This window comes from Haliotis rubra, unplaced genomic scaffold (assembly GCF_003918875.1).
Source record: "Haliotis rubra isolate DU_JTF1 unplaced genomic scaffold, ASM391887v1 Scf389, whole genome shotgun sequence".
Taxonomy (NCBI): Eukaryota; Metazoa; Mollusca; class Gastropoda; order Lepetellida; family Haliotidae; genus Haliotis; species Haliotis rubra.
Genome location: NW_025767067.1, coordinates 808,517 through 823,031, shown reverse-complemented (window position 1 = coordinate 823,031; position 14,515 = coordinate 808,517). Strand labels below are relative to the sequence as shown.

General features: G+C 41.3%; 1 protein-coding gene across 1 annotated transcript in view; it reads right to left on the bottom strand.

Moving 5' to 3' along the window:
* Positions 1-1,853: 1,853 nt before the first annotated feature.
* The window catches only part of LOC124286638 (probable 39S ribosomal protein L23, mitochondrial), a 25,347-nt gene continuing 12,685 nt past the window's right edge, over positions 1,854-14,515 (bottom strand). Inside the window, exons 3-5 of the mRNA XM_046723034.1 lie at positions 12,421-12,503; positions 3,767-3,843; positions 1,854-2,328 (exon numbers count right to left, since the gene is read on the bottom strand). Coding sequence (XP_046578990.1) covers positions 2,173-2,328; positions 3,767-3,843; positions 12,421-12,503 — 316 coding nt within the window. The 3' untranslated portion in view covers positions 1,854-2,172. The remainder of the gene's footprint in view (positions 2,329-3,766; positions 3,844-12,420; positions 12,504-14,515) is intronic.

The window sequence follows — 14,515 nt, the reverse complement described above, 5'->3', positions numbered from 1 at the left end:
CCCGGCTGTAGAAGATGAAATTCACATTATGATGATTTAAGAAAACAATACATGCCACATGATTATCTTTAAAAATATCCTTCAAGTGACTTCGTTTCCATTCTATCCTCCAAAAATGAAAATGTAATATGTAATCTAGGGCTTTATGTAACTTTATCTAGGGCTTTATCTGAACTGTAATTTATTTCATGAAATGTCTGTAACATGTGCTGTATGTATACTTGTATTGCCTGTATATGGGCCGGGGGCCTTAAGTACAATAAGCATCTTTGACTTTGACTACTACCATACCTGATTAGCGACATTCTGAGTCTTATTTTTCCCTGACCAAAACCCTAAATTTCCCTGACTTAAACCCCAAATTTCCTGACTATTCCCTGACTTTTGAAAACATATAAAAATTCCCTGACTTTTCCCTGACTTTCAGAGAAAAGCCAAATTTCCCTGACTTTTCCCTGACCTGTGGGAGCCCTGTACTCAGACCTTGCTGGCACTGGATGCCTTTGATTTGTACATGACCTCATCAATTAGCCTAATCAGAAAATAGACATAATTCAACGGAGCCATGTGTATGCATGGTTGATGGAGGATTATAGTATGTACAAAACAGTAAAGTTTTGACAATGTCTCACCACCATCTGACATGCTAGTTGCTTGGGTCAACTTGTTTCTCAGCCAAGTTATTCCACAGTGAGAAACTGAACATCTTGTCTTGTGATACAGTACCTGTTGAGTTTCACAGTTCAGTCCATCTTGAAGTCATTGTATTTTTGAATATCAGTAGTTTCAGACTCTTGTTGTGGCAAATTCTGCATTTATAATCCAATATCAGTATATTTCAAGTTATATATGTTGCTAGCTTAAACACTGATGGCACAATAATGGTTATGTTGTCAATAACTTTATCCACTATTTTACAAAGATGACAAAGACAACTGTAGGTGAGGTGAAATTGGGTTTTACGTCGTACTTGAGAATATTTCGCTCATATGACGACGTGCATGCATGTGTATGTGTATGTGCGGCTGCTTGTACTAGCCCAGACTGAAGCTGGTTTTATAGTGCTAGCCCACTGAGATACCATGCGGCAGTGAAGCATGAATACCCCACTCAGACACATTATATACTGACTCCGAGCCGACCAGTCCTTGTTGTACCCATTAATGCCGAGCGTCAGGCAGGGACCAACAAGTACCATATTTTAACGTCTTTTAATATGACGCGGTCGGGGATTGAGCCCGTGACCTTCCGCTCGAGGGGACACTCTAACCACTACACCACGGAGGCGGTCAGACAACTGTAGAGAAACAATACAAGTAGTTCCTTTACGGCACTATTAGTATCGGAAGGGTTTTAATACCAGAACAGGGCGATGGGTTAGCTTTAGTGGTTAAAGCGTTTGCTCATCATGCAGAAGACCCGGGTTCAATTCCCCATATGGGTACAACGTGTGAAGCCCATTTCTGGTGTCCCCGATCATGATATTGTTTGAATTTTGCTGAAAGCAGCATAAAAACTCACTCACTCACTCATCCAGCCTGAACACTATCAAAGACCCGGCCTTTCATAATTTTCCCGTTGCCAAGTACCTAGGACCAAAACAATTAACATGCATGGTCCTTTCTTTACTTGATGAAGTACACTCTATACTGAGAGCAACCCAACATCCATGCTTTATGTGAATCATATCCATAGACTGTATTTTCCACATGTCTTGAACAGTTTGTGCACTTTAAATACAATATTTAAAAGCTTCCCTATTACTTTAAAAAGAAGATATTTTGTTGTGGCTAAACCTGAAATTATTAAGATGACTTCACCAAGTTTCACTGTACACAATAACAACACCATGGCACTGTTTACAGAATGTATTATTTACATGAATGATACATGCAGGAGACAACATCAGGTGCACCTGCTGCAGAGACTGGATATATGCAGCTCGTGATGAACCATGCCAACACATTTGTCACATGAATGTCCAGCTATTCTGGTTCATTCTGGTTCATTCTGGCAGATCTGAACCGAGCATTCAGTCCTGAGATAGGAGCCGCTGACCTCGTTCAGTCCTTGCCATCTGAACCCTGCGATCACAGGACAGATCTGGGTTCAGTCTCCGCTCACTACACAGTCATCTATGAACACACACACACATACATCCGGTTCATGTTGTTATCTGAACCAAGGGGGTAAACTGGCTCTGTCCCAGTACTTCCGTTCCATTACTTCTTGGTCTCGTTTTGTCTGCTTGAATTCATCCACTTCTTTCTCTGTTGGAGGTTTCGAATCGACAAAGAGGTCTGGGAACTCAAATGTGTAACCATCTCCCTGTAAGACACAAAATTACGGAAAATTGAAAAATGTGATCAAAACATTAAGTTTGTTATCACCTGTTCATATACCTGAGTGAGCTGAAGGAATATGCAAAATTTTTAATGCACAAAATAACTATAAATACTGAATACTGAATCTCTGTCAGGGATGATATGCCTTATCCGTGGGTAGAAAATATGGTACATTCACTATACAAAAACTGATGGAATCATTTCGATTTTTTCTGGGGATATATTTGCCATGAAGATTGAACACACAACTTCATAAACATATCAACAATATACTCATGATCCCTAATTGTTGTTGTTCAGTACTTATAAATTAGTTTTGTGTACCACTACCAGAGAATATCTATCTCAAAATAGCAGCAGCATATAAACGTTGAGCACCCACCAAAGTAAGGAAATGTAATTAAATTATCCCTTACTCAGCAGTATGGAATACAATGGATCGGCCTGATCACTGTGTAGATGGTCCCTACAGGATACTGAGGACACAGACGGCAGTATCAGCCATCACTCCTCCCACTGGTCAACCATACAAACAATGTTAGTGTAATTACACCCACCAGGACGACAATGGACTTCATTACAGCACTCTACTTAGCTCCAGTGCTATAACACCACAACCAAGATGGCCTTGCCTGAAATGCCCTGGGATCATTGTCTTGTTAATGTGTAAACCTGAGTCTACCATCAGGAAGATCAAAGTTGTGACTTGTGTGCAGCCTCTATCATGTCTATTGCACTTTTTAAAACTGACAATAACTATGATGACCCAGATCATGGAATGACTTCATTCCTGGTTGATAAGATTTAACATGCATGGGGACCTGTTCAGGCATTTCAGCCAAGGAAATATGACAAAATATTGAAATTATGTACTTTTAGTTGTGAATATGCACTATGTTACGCTGCTGGATTCTATGTAGATGTTGACATCCTTGGTAATCCATGCAACAGTTAATAACACTGTTTTACAAAAATGTGGTCAGTAAGAGTGAGTGAGTGAGTTTTCAGTTTTACGCCGCAGTCAGCAATAATCCAGCTATATGGCGGCGGTCTGTAAATAATCGAGTTTGAACCAGACAATTCAGTGATCAACAGCATGAGCATCGATCTGCGCAATTGGGAACCGATGATGTGTGGTCAATAAGAGGACTTTCAGATTATTGTTTTGTTTTTCAAAACTGTGGCTAAATATGATGCCAGAATAACTTGTCTCTTTGTGTTACCTATTGTAAGTTACAGTATAAATAACTAAACCAGTTATATGTACCATGTTCAAAAGGTTTACTGCATTGGCAAAATAAAACCAATGACTTTAAGTTTATTTTTTATCATATTCAATGTTTTTATGCTTTATGATCTGAAGAAATCAGTGTAAACCAGTTATCTATTAATCTGGTGTGACTTGTAAGATCTTCACTCACCAGCTGTACATATGCTACCTTGGTGTCATCCTCGCGAGCCACAACATTGCCCTTGGATGGGTGCTTGATGTCCTCTCCTGTAGTACAAGAAAACACCCTGGTGACTGTATGTTCATGCTATCAACCATCTGGTGACTATGTTCATGTTATCAACCCTCTGGTGACTGTATGTTCATGCTGTCAACCCTCTGGTGACTGTATTTCCATACTATCAACCCTCTCTTGACACTATGTTCATGTTATCAACACCCTGGTGACTGTATGTTCATGCTATCAACCCTCTGGTGACTATGTTCATGTTATCAACCCTCCTGGTGACTGTATGTCCATAATATCATGACTATCAACCCCTGGTGACTGTATGTTCCATGTTATCAACCCTGACTGGTGACTGTATTGTCCATGTTATCAACCCCTGGTGACTGAATGTCCATGTTATCAACCCCTGGGTGTGCCCATGTTATCAACCCTCCTGGTGACTGAATGTCCCCCTGGTGATGTTATCAACCCCTGGTGACTGAATGTCCATGTTATCAACCCCTGGTGATGTTATCAACCCCCTGGTGACTGAATGTCCATGTTATCAACCCCTTGGTGACTGAATGTCCATGTTATCAACCCCTGGTGACTGAATGTCCATGTTATCAACCCCTGGTGACTGAATGGTGACTGAATGTCCATGTTATCATGTTATCAACCCCCTGGTGACCATGTTATCAACCCCTGGTGACTGGAATGTCCATGTTATCAACCCCTGGTGACCATGTTATCAACCCCCTGGTGACTGAATGTCCATGTTATCAACCCCCTGGTGGTGCATGTATCTGGTCCATGATCAACCCCTGAATGTCAGGTGTATGTCAATGTTATCATGGTGCTGAATGTCCATGTTATCAACCCCTGGTGACTGAATGTCCATGTTATGTATGTCAACCCCCTGGTGACTGTATGTCCATGTTATCAACCCCTGGTGACTGTATGTCCATGTTATCAACCCCTGGTGACTGAATGTCCATGTTATCAACCCCTGGTCGCACTGAATGTCCATGTTATCAACCCCTGGTGACTGAATGCCCATGTTATCAACCCCTGGTGACTGAATGTCCATGTTATCAACCCCTGGTGACTGAATGTCCATGTTATCAACCCCTGGTGACTGAATGTGTTATCAACCCCTGGTGACTGTATGTCCATGTTATCAACCCCCTGGTGACTGAATGTCCATGTTATCAACCCCCTGGTGACTGAATGTCCATGTTATCAACCCCCAGGTGACTGAATGTCCATGTTATCAACCCCCTGGTGACTGAATGTCCATGTTATCAACCCCTGGTCACTGAATGTCCATGTTATCAACCCCTGGTGACTGAATGTCCATGTTATCAACCCCCTGGTGACTGAATGTCCATGTTATCAACCCCTGGTGACTGAATGTCCATGTTATCAACCCCTGGTGACTGAATGTCCATGTTATCAACCCCTGGTGACTGAATGTCCATGTTATCAACCTGAATGCCTGGTATCAACCCTGTGTCCATGTTATCAACCCCTGGTGACTGAATGTCCATGTTATCAACCCCTGGTGACTGAATGTCCATGTTATCAACCCCTGGTGACTGAATGTCCATGTTATCCCAACCCCAACTGGTGACTGAATGTCCATGTTATCAACCCCTGGTCTGGTGACTGAATGCCCATGTTATCAACCCCTGGTCACTGAATGTCCATGTTATCAACCCCCAAATTCTGGTGACTGAATGTCCATGTTATCAACCCCTGGTCACTGAATGTCCATGTTATCAACCCCCTGGTGACTGAATGTCCATGTTATCAACCCCCTGGTCACTGAATGTCCATGTTATCAACCCCTGGTCACTGAATGTCCATGTTATCAACCCCCTGGTGACTGAATGTCCATGTTATCAACCCCCTGGTGACTGAATGTCCCATGTTATCAACCCCTGGTGACTGAATGTCCATGTTATCAACCCCTGGTGACTGAATGTCCATGTTATCAACCCCTGGTGACTGAATGCCCATGTTATCAACCCCTGGTGACTGTATGTCCATGTTATCAACCCCCTGGTGACTGAATGTCCATGTTATCAACCCTGGTGACTGAATGTCCATGTTATCAACCCTGGTCACCCCCTGGTCACTGAATGTCCATGTTATCAACCCCCTGGTCACTGAATGTCCCATGTTATCAACCCCCTGGTCACTGAATGTCCATGTTATCAACCCCCTGGTCACTGAATGTCCATGTTATCAACCCCCAGGTGACTGAATGCCCATGTTATCAACCCCCTGGTGACTGAATGTCCATGTTATCAACCCCCAGGTGACTGAATGCCCATGTTATCAACCCCCTGGTCACTGAATGTCCATGTTATCAACCCCTGGTGACTGAATGTCCATGTTATCAACCCCCAGGTGACTGAATGCCCATGTTATCAACCCCCTGGTGACTGAATGTCCATGTTATCAACCCCTGGTCACTGAATGTCCATGTTATCAACCCCCTGGTGACTGAATGCCCATGTTATCAACCCCCTGGTCACTGAATGTCCATGTTATCAACCCCCTGGTCACTGAATGTCCATGTTATCAACCCCCTGGTGACTGAATGTCCATGTTATCAACCCCCTGGTGACTGAATGTCCATGTTATCAACCCCTGGTCACTGAATGTTATCCATGTTGAATCAATCCCCCTGGTGACTGAATGCCCATGTTATCAACCCCCTGGTGACTGAATGTCCATGTTATCAACCCCCTGGTGACTGAATGTCCATGTTATCAACCCCCTGGTCACTGAATGTCCATGTTATCAACCCCCTGGTCACTGAATGTCCATGTTATCAACCCCCTGGTCACTGAATGTCCATGTTATCAACCCCCTGGTCACTGAATGTCCATGTTATCAACCCCCTGGTCACTGAATGTCCATGTTATCAACCCCCTGGTCACTGAATGTCCATGTTATCAACCCCCTGGTCACTGAATGTCCATGTTATCAACCCCCTGGTCACTGAATGTCCATGTTATCAACCCCCTGGTGACTGAATGCCCATGTTATCAACCCCCTGGTGACTGAATGTCCATGTTATCAACCCCTGGTCACTGAATGTCCATGTTATCAACCCCCTGGTCACTGAATGTCCATGTAATCAACCCCCTGGTGACTGTATGCCCATGTTATCAACCCCCTGGTGACTATATGCCCATGTTATCAACCCCCTGGTCACTGAATGTCCATGCTGTTCAAGCACTTAGCCTCACATTTTTTACTCAATGTAGCTTGAATATTGCTAGTAAACATATATTATTTAATTAGGTTTCTCAGCAGGGTAAACCATGAGATGAAAACAGCACCTGTTGGGGTCATATACTCATTAAGGTGCACAAGTGGGCACGACTTTCAGTGTTCACAAACAAACATGGCTTCACCCATGTCAACTGACAATCAGGTCCGACTTCAATACAGAATCTGGAGAAACTAGAGGTAATTGTTATCATTTTTGAAACAATAAGTCAACAATAGATACTGAAAATCAGTGTCCATTGGACATAGCCACCTGAGTCTTTTTACAAGTTTTGGCAAGTGAGGAAGTGAGGGATCTGTTTCCATGCCTGTGTTAGTACATCCCTGAAGCTTCTAACAAACCACACTAACCTGTCAATAGCATACGTATGTATCATTATTCACTGATCTTTCAGTGCATTACGTTTCATAACACATTACATATCATGCTCATAATCAATAACCTACAATATCACATGATAAAACGTGACACAATCATAATTTTCTATTTTCAAACTCGATGACACCACTCAGCAGTTGTTCCAAACAAATGTATCTATCCCCTGACAAATAACATATAGTGAATCCTCTTGTTCGTAATCTAAAACATATTGACTAGAATCTGAGGTTTACACAAGCCATTCTCTGTAGCGGTGTGTACTGTCCTGCATCTATTGTTGTGAACCTCCATCAATGCCGCACTCACTGAGATCTCATCACCTGTGACCACACAACCAGTGATTGCACTTTCTCCTGCCACTGAGATCAATATATAGGTTCCAGGTGAATCAGTCCATCTTTCACCTACTTAGGTCCCAGCTCGTAGTGAATTATACAGCGTATTGACCAGACTGGACTCGCTGCCATCCTTACATAACCAGCCATCGATTGGCTGATGCAGAGTGAGGAAGAACACAGAGCAAGTTGGTCTGAATGGCATCAGGTGGGCTGGTATTACATGGTCTACAGATAGGTGATTCCACATAAGAAGAACAGAAATTGAAATATGAATATCTGTTTTTGTGATAAAATTTGGAATATAGCAATATTCTAGCTATATTACTGAAGCAATATTCTAGCTATATCACTGAAGCAATATTCTAGCTATATCACTGAAGCAATATTCTAGCTATATCACTGAAGCAATATTCTAGCTATATCACTGAAGCAATATTCTAGCCATATCACTGAAGCAATATTCTAGCCATATCACTGAAGCAATATTCTAGCCATATCACTGAAGCAATATTCTAGCTATATCACTGAAGCAATATTCTAGCTATATCACTGAAGCAATATCATATTAAGCTAGAACCACTAAACTTTGTTTTTGTTACTCTTTTAACTATTACATATGAAAGATTTGTGGTTAGTCTTATGCGGAACACCAAATTTATTCTTTAAAAACTTGTGGTTAATTAATACCGAGCGATTAAAAGTGGCCAAAAGTCGCCTCGCTTCCCTCTCGCTCCAACTTAAACCACAGACAGGTTACGCTAACTCTGTCGCCAGAGCACTGCAGTGACGCCATATGAGGAACGATTTTCAGTTAGTTGTATAGAAAATGTGTAGCACGCCATCATTTTGATGATTTCTCGACATCAACGCACTTACATGCCGAATCGCTGCTTTGTCGCCAATTGTCTCCTAGGGTCGGGCGATGGTGTCCCCATGCACAGATTTCCACAGGACCCCGCAGTTCGTAAGCTAAATGGGTTATGTTTGTGAGTGCTTTAGCTGTGGAAGCCTGAAACGATATCTTACTTGTGTTCAGATCGCTTCACGGAAGTTAAAGAATCAAAACTACTTACTAGTTTTAGTAAAATATGCATATGATTGATGACCATAAAGATTTTCTATGACACAACTTGTAACATAACGATTTCTTCCCCGGAAGTGAGGTTGTGGTCGGCAACAATAATATTGTAAGTAGTATTATATTGACACCCACCTCGCTGCCACGAGAGAAATTGTTATGATATATGCTTATAAGTCATGCAAAAATCCTATTGGCCATCAATAAAATACATATTTTATTACTCAGTAGAAAGTAGTTTTGATTTTGTAACCTCGGTGAAAACAAACCTAAATACCATTTATCCTCAGACTGGCGGATGTTCCCGACAGGGTTTCACCATTTTTAAAAATAAAAGAATCTGTTAGAATTAATGAGATTATAGTTTGTTTTCACTGCTAGAAAATCAAGACTACTTTCTACCGTTGTTAAATATGTATTGGAATCATAACCAAACGGATTTTGCAATGACACAACTTATAACATAACGATTTCTTCCACGGAAGCCGCAGGTGGGGGCTTGAAGTCACAATACTGCGCCGATAAATTTCTTTGCTACATTCACATGGTTAATGTCCACTCACCAGTATGTAGATACTAGTCAATGTGCGCCTTTATATTTGGTCTTATAATCCTAATTAGTTTATTATCACACTTGTATGCATTTTGAAACTAAATTAAAAGCAGACGATCTGCTGATACTTATAGTGAATTTATAACAGAACTGTAATATCTAGACATTTTATAGTTTGCCAATGTGAATCATAATTCGCGACACACACCCTAGTGCATGTTGTCTGTCCTATTACACTTCACGGGCTAAAACAATGATTCTGTTGAATGCTACGACAAATGAATAAATACAAAATGCAAATATTAAAATTAAAACAGATTAAAGTTATAGGAACAATATCAGGCCATTACCTTGTTCGAGGAATGTATCCATCAATATCCACAAACTGTTCCAAATGTCTTTTAACAGTTTAATATACTGAAAAAGTGATAAATCTTTTCAGGTATTGGTGTATAGTCTCATTGGTCACCCAAGATAGCACACCTGGCAACTAATTGCATAATGTCTGCCTTTCTTTAAAAACAGTAATTTAGTTAGCCAATAATGGGCAATCAATCAATGTATTGCCAGTTAATCCTTTGAAAGAAGGACGTTGTTTTTACGCAGACACCCGACACGACAGAGTGTATTCAGTATAGATTAGTAAATCTACATACATAAACACTACCTTTGACAATTCCGCTGTGTAAGATAAAAGTAATTAATCAATCAGCGGTTATCGGTTAATCCTTTGATCGATGTTTATAATGTTGAATATTTACTCCAGACACAAGAAATGCCAAATGGGAACCTTTGTCGGGTAATCTAAGTGTGTTACCACTAATTATACCTGTTATATATTCATTAACTGACCATCAAGTGAATGATGACAAATAACATGTGTAGGTTTATACCACCTAACACGGGTTACAACGAGGGAGTATTAATTGCTGTATTGCATGTGAAAACTTATGGGCCGACACTGTTTTGAGAATACAAACAGATTTTACATGACATGATTAAATATCGAGGTAAAACAACACAGAAATGGGATCAATTTGGATCAGTCATTATACAAATAGGGCCTAATCGACACCAATCGATTTTGACAGAATCGCCTATGAAAACAAGTTGTAACTCGGAAACTAGGCAAAGCAGGAGACAAAATTAAATGACAGTAGATTGTGAGAACATATAGCTTTCATTTTCCACAACAATTGTCACGATTTCAGGTTTATACAAGCCTGTAAACACGATAATTTACCCCTAAAAATGTAGATGAATTCTGCATCGGCTCTCAAAACTATTCCTCATATGACGCCACAGAGGCTACCTTTGATTGGTTGAAATTTCGCTCATGGGTGAGAACTGTGCACTGTTGTCAAAAAAGGTCGATTTAAGTCAATTAAAGGTCGAAATGAGTAGTTTTAATGACGGGTTTCATTTATAACGATGACAGTTAGTGATTTATGTATTTGTACCCCTCTAGGGTTTATGTGACCTTTAAGCTAGCAACTTTCCAGTCATATCACAACAGCATTATTCTTTTGCCATTTTAAGCAGAATATTTACAGCAGCAATGTCATATTATTGCTGCAGCCACATGTCTGCAGTCCACCCCATACCCTCCCTCCAAAGCATACCGACTCAGAGCTGACCAGGCCTGGCTATACTCCCTTACTGTCAAGCACCAGGCAGGGTACCAACAAGTACTGACCAGTCCTGGCTATATTCCCTTACTGTCAAGCACCAGGCAGGGTACCAACAAGTACTGACCAGTCCTGGCTATATTCCCTTACTGTCAAGCACCAGGCAGGGTACCAACAAGTACTGACCAGTCCTGGCTATATTCCCTTACTGTCAAGCACCAGGCAGGGTACCAACAAGTACTGACCAGTCCTGGCTATATTCCCTTACTGTCAAGCACCAGGCAAGGTACCAACAAGTACTGACCAGTCCTGGCTATATTCCCTTACTGTCAAGCACCAGGCAGGGTACCAACAAGTACTGACCAGTCCTGGCTATATTCCCTTACTGTCAAGCACCAGGCAGGGTACCAACAAGTACTGACCAGTCCTGGCTATATTCCCTTACAGTCAAGCACCAGGCAGGGTACCAACAAGTACTGACCAGTCCTGGCTATATTCCCTTACTGTCAAGCACCAGGCAGGGTACCAACAAGTACTGACCAGTCCTGGCTATATTCCCCTTACTGTCAAGCACCAGGCAGGGTACCAACAAGTACTGACCAGTCCTGGCTATATTCCCTTACTGTCAAGCACCAGGCAGGGTACCAACAAGTACTGACCAGTCCTGGCTATATTCCCTTACAGTCAAGCACCAGGCAGGGTACCAACAAGTACTGACCAGTCCTGGCTATATTCCCTTACAGTCAAGCACCAGGCAGGGTACCAACAAGTACTGACCAGTCCTGGCTATATTCCCTTACTGTCAAGCACCAGGCAGGGTACCAACAAGTACTGACCAGTCCTGGCTATATTCCCTTACAATCAAGCACCAGGCAGGGTACCAACAAGTACTGACCAGTCCTGGCTATATTCCCTTACAGTCAAGCACCAGGCAGGGTACCAACAAGTACTGACCAGTCCTGGCTATATTCCCTTACTGTCAAGCACCAGGCAGGGTACCAACAAGTACTGACCAGTCCTGGCTATATTCCCTTACTGTCAAGCACCAGGCAGGGTACCAACAAGTACTGACCAGTCCTGGCTATATTCCCTTACTGTCAAGCACCAGGCAGGGTACCAACAAGTACTATCAAAGCACCAACCTTCCACTATAAGCACATGCGCACCACTGCACCACACCTGTCGCCACAGACAGAAACTTCAACCACAAGGCTACCTGGGTCTTGAAGAAAAGCCAAGCAGCAAGCCTCAGTAGGCAAATGGCATCTAATTTATCAAAATGAAATGTGGCATGCAAAACACTTTTCATCTCAACTTGGCGCTATCCGCTTATCCTTAAATGAACTCGACTCACCTTGTTTGACTGCTGTTCTAACACACATCACAGGGACATTGTAGATCTTCTCCAGGTACTGCTTGATGTCCAGAATACTCATCCTGAAATGGCACAGATCAACTGGTCAACATGTTATCAGATTATCTCATGACGAAACACAGGACAAATATATATCTCCTGACACAGTATAGCACGCTGGGATCTAACATCATATGTAATGTATCCCACCCTATATAAGCATTATCTGCCCTCTATAGTACAATACTGTTTAGTGAGCATTCTTACACAGACAACCCATAAAGATCCTGGGTCCCGATCCACAAAAACGTTCGTAGCGCTACGACATTCGTAAGCCTATGATATACTATAGAGTTACGTCAGGTCGTAACGTTACGAACGCTTTGTGGATCGGTACCCAGGTCGGAATTTGTCTTCAGCAACACATGCTTGTCAAAAGAAGTGATAACAGGATTGGGTGGTCAGGCTTGCCGACTTGGTTGACACATGTCATTGTATCCTAATTTCATAGTTCAATGCTCATGATGTCAGTCACTAGACTGGGTGGCCCAGATTATTTAACACACAAACAAACAAAGCAATCCTTCACTGGCTCTGTAAACTGACACAGTTGACACAGTGCGTGTTTGATAGGATCTCTACATACTAGCAATTTATCAGCCTTGTAAGTTTATAGAAGGGCATTTCAGATTAAATTACCCTATTTACATTGCTAATTAAGCAGACAATGTAATCCTATGTTAATAAATAGTGAGTTTCTTCTTCGTCTTGTACAATGCCATACTTGCAATTCTTGACTTCTTTATTGTATGTGTGAATGCATGAATTTGTGTGCAGGTGTGTGTGTGTGCGTGTGTGGATTAACACCAGCGGCCTGTAAATAATAGCATTGGTATTGTAAGCAACGATGTGAGCACTGAGCCTCTCTAGCCGATCTCACTGAGTCACTTCTCACAACCTGCTTACTGGAGACCTGGAATTTCCACTCCTTTATCAGTTTGGAAGCAGAGAAAGTAGATACATTCTTCCGTTTAAAAGAAATTCTCACCTCATTCAGTTTTTAAGCATAACCAATCTTTTACCCCAGCTGCTAAAGAATAAATATTTTTACCAATATAGATGATAATAAAGTACATGATTAGCATTATATTATCAATGTTAAGTGGTTGATAACCAGGTTTTGACAAATCGGTAAACTGAAAATACCACTGATCCACCATAACCATCAATGTTCCCAGAGAAGGCAACATAAGATACATTTCTTTCTTTGTTGAAAGAAACTCTCACCACTTCCAGCTTTTAAGCCCAACCAATCTTATGCCCCTGCTGCTACATAAATACTTTTATCTATACAGATGCTAATAAATTATGTGATTTATCAGAAAAGTTACCAGAGAAGACAACATAACAACTGTTATTCAAACAATTGAACGCAAAATGAAAGCCCAACATATTTCTTCTGACACCTAGACAATGATCCTCCAATGCTGCAACCTGACTCCCAGTTCCCATTACACACCTGATGCGCTTCCTACTTCGTTAACAAATTACCTGACCAGGTGTTAATGATGCCTTCACTGTCGCACCTGAGCTGCTAATAAGAAGCACTAGTACTGAGCTCGGGTCCTCATAACAACTCAATGGTTGTCAGATTTATACACTGTCATCTTACATTATAAAACAGTAGGAAATAAACCTACAATGAAAAATAATTCTGTTCGTTCTGCAAGGATCAAGCATTAATATCTAGGTCAGCTATGAGTAGAGAGTGATAGAGATGTAGTAAAAACTGTGAATTTTTTTTTCAGAAGGGCTCTTTTCCAAATATGTCTATTAACTTAAGCTGATAATTGAATAAATTTAAACATTTGCATCTTACCTGACACCAAAAGAAGAAAACCAGTACAAAACTCTTTTATTCTTTATTCACCCAAGCAAACAAAATATTTTCTGTAATCATCAAGAAATTTTCAAAAGTAAGTTTTAATACCTGTATTCACAGTTTCATGTCCAAGAACTCTCTGGACTTAGTGATTATTGGAGGAGGGGGCATCTTAAAGTGTATGTGATACATCTTTCAGAAGCGATCAATATT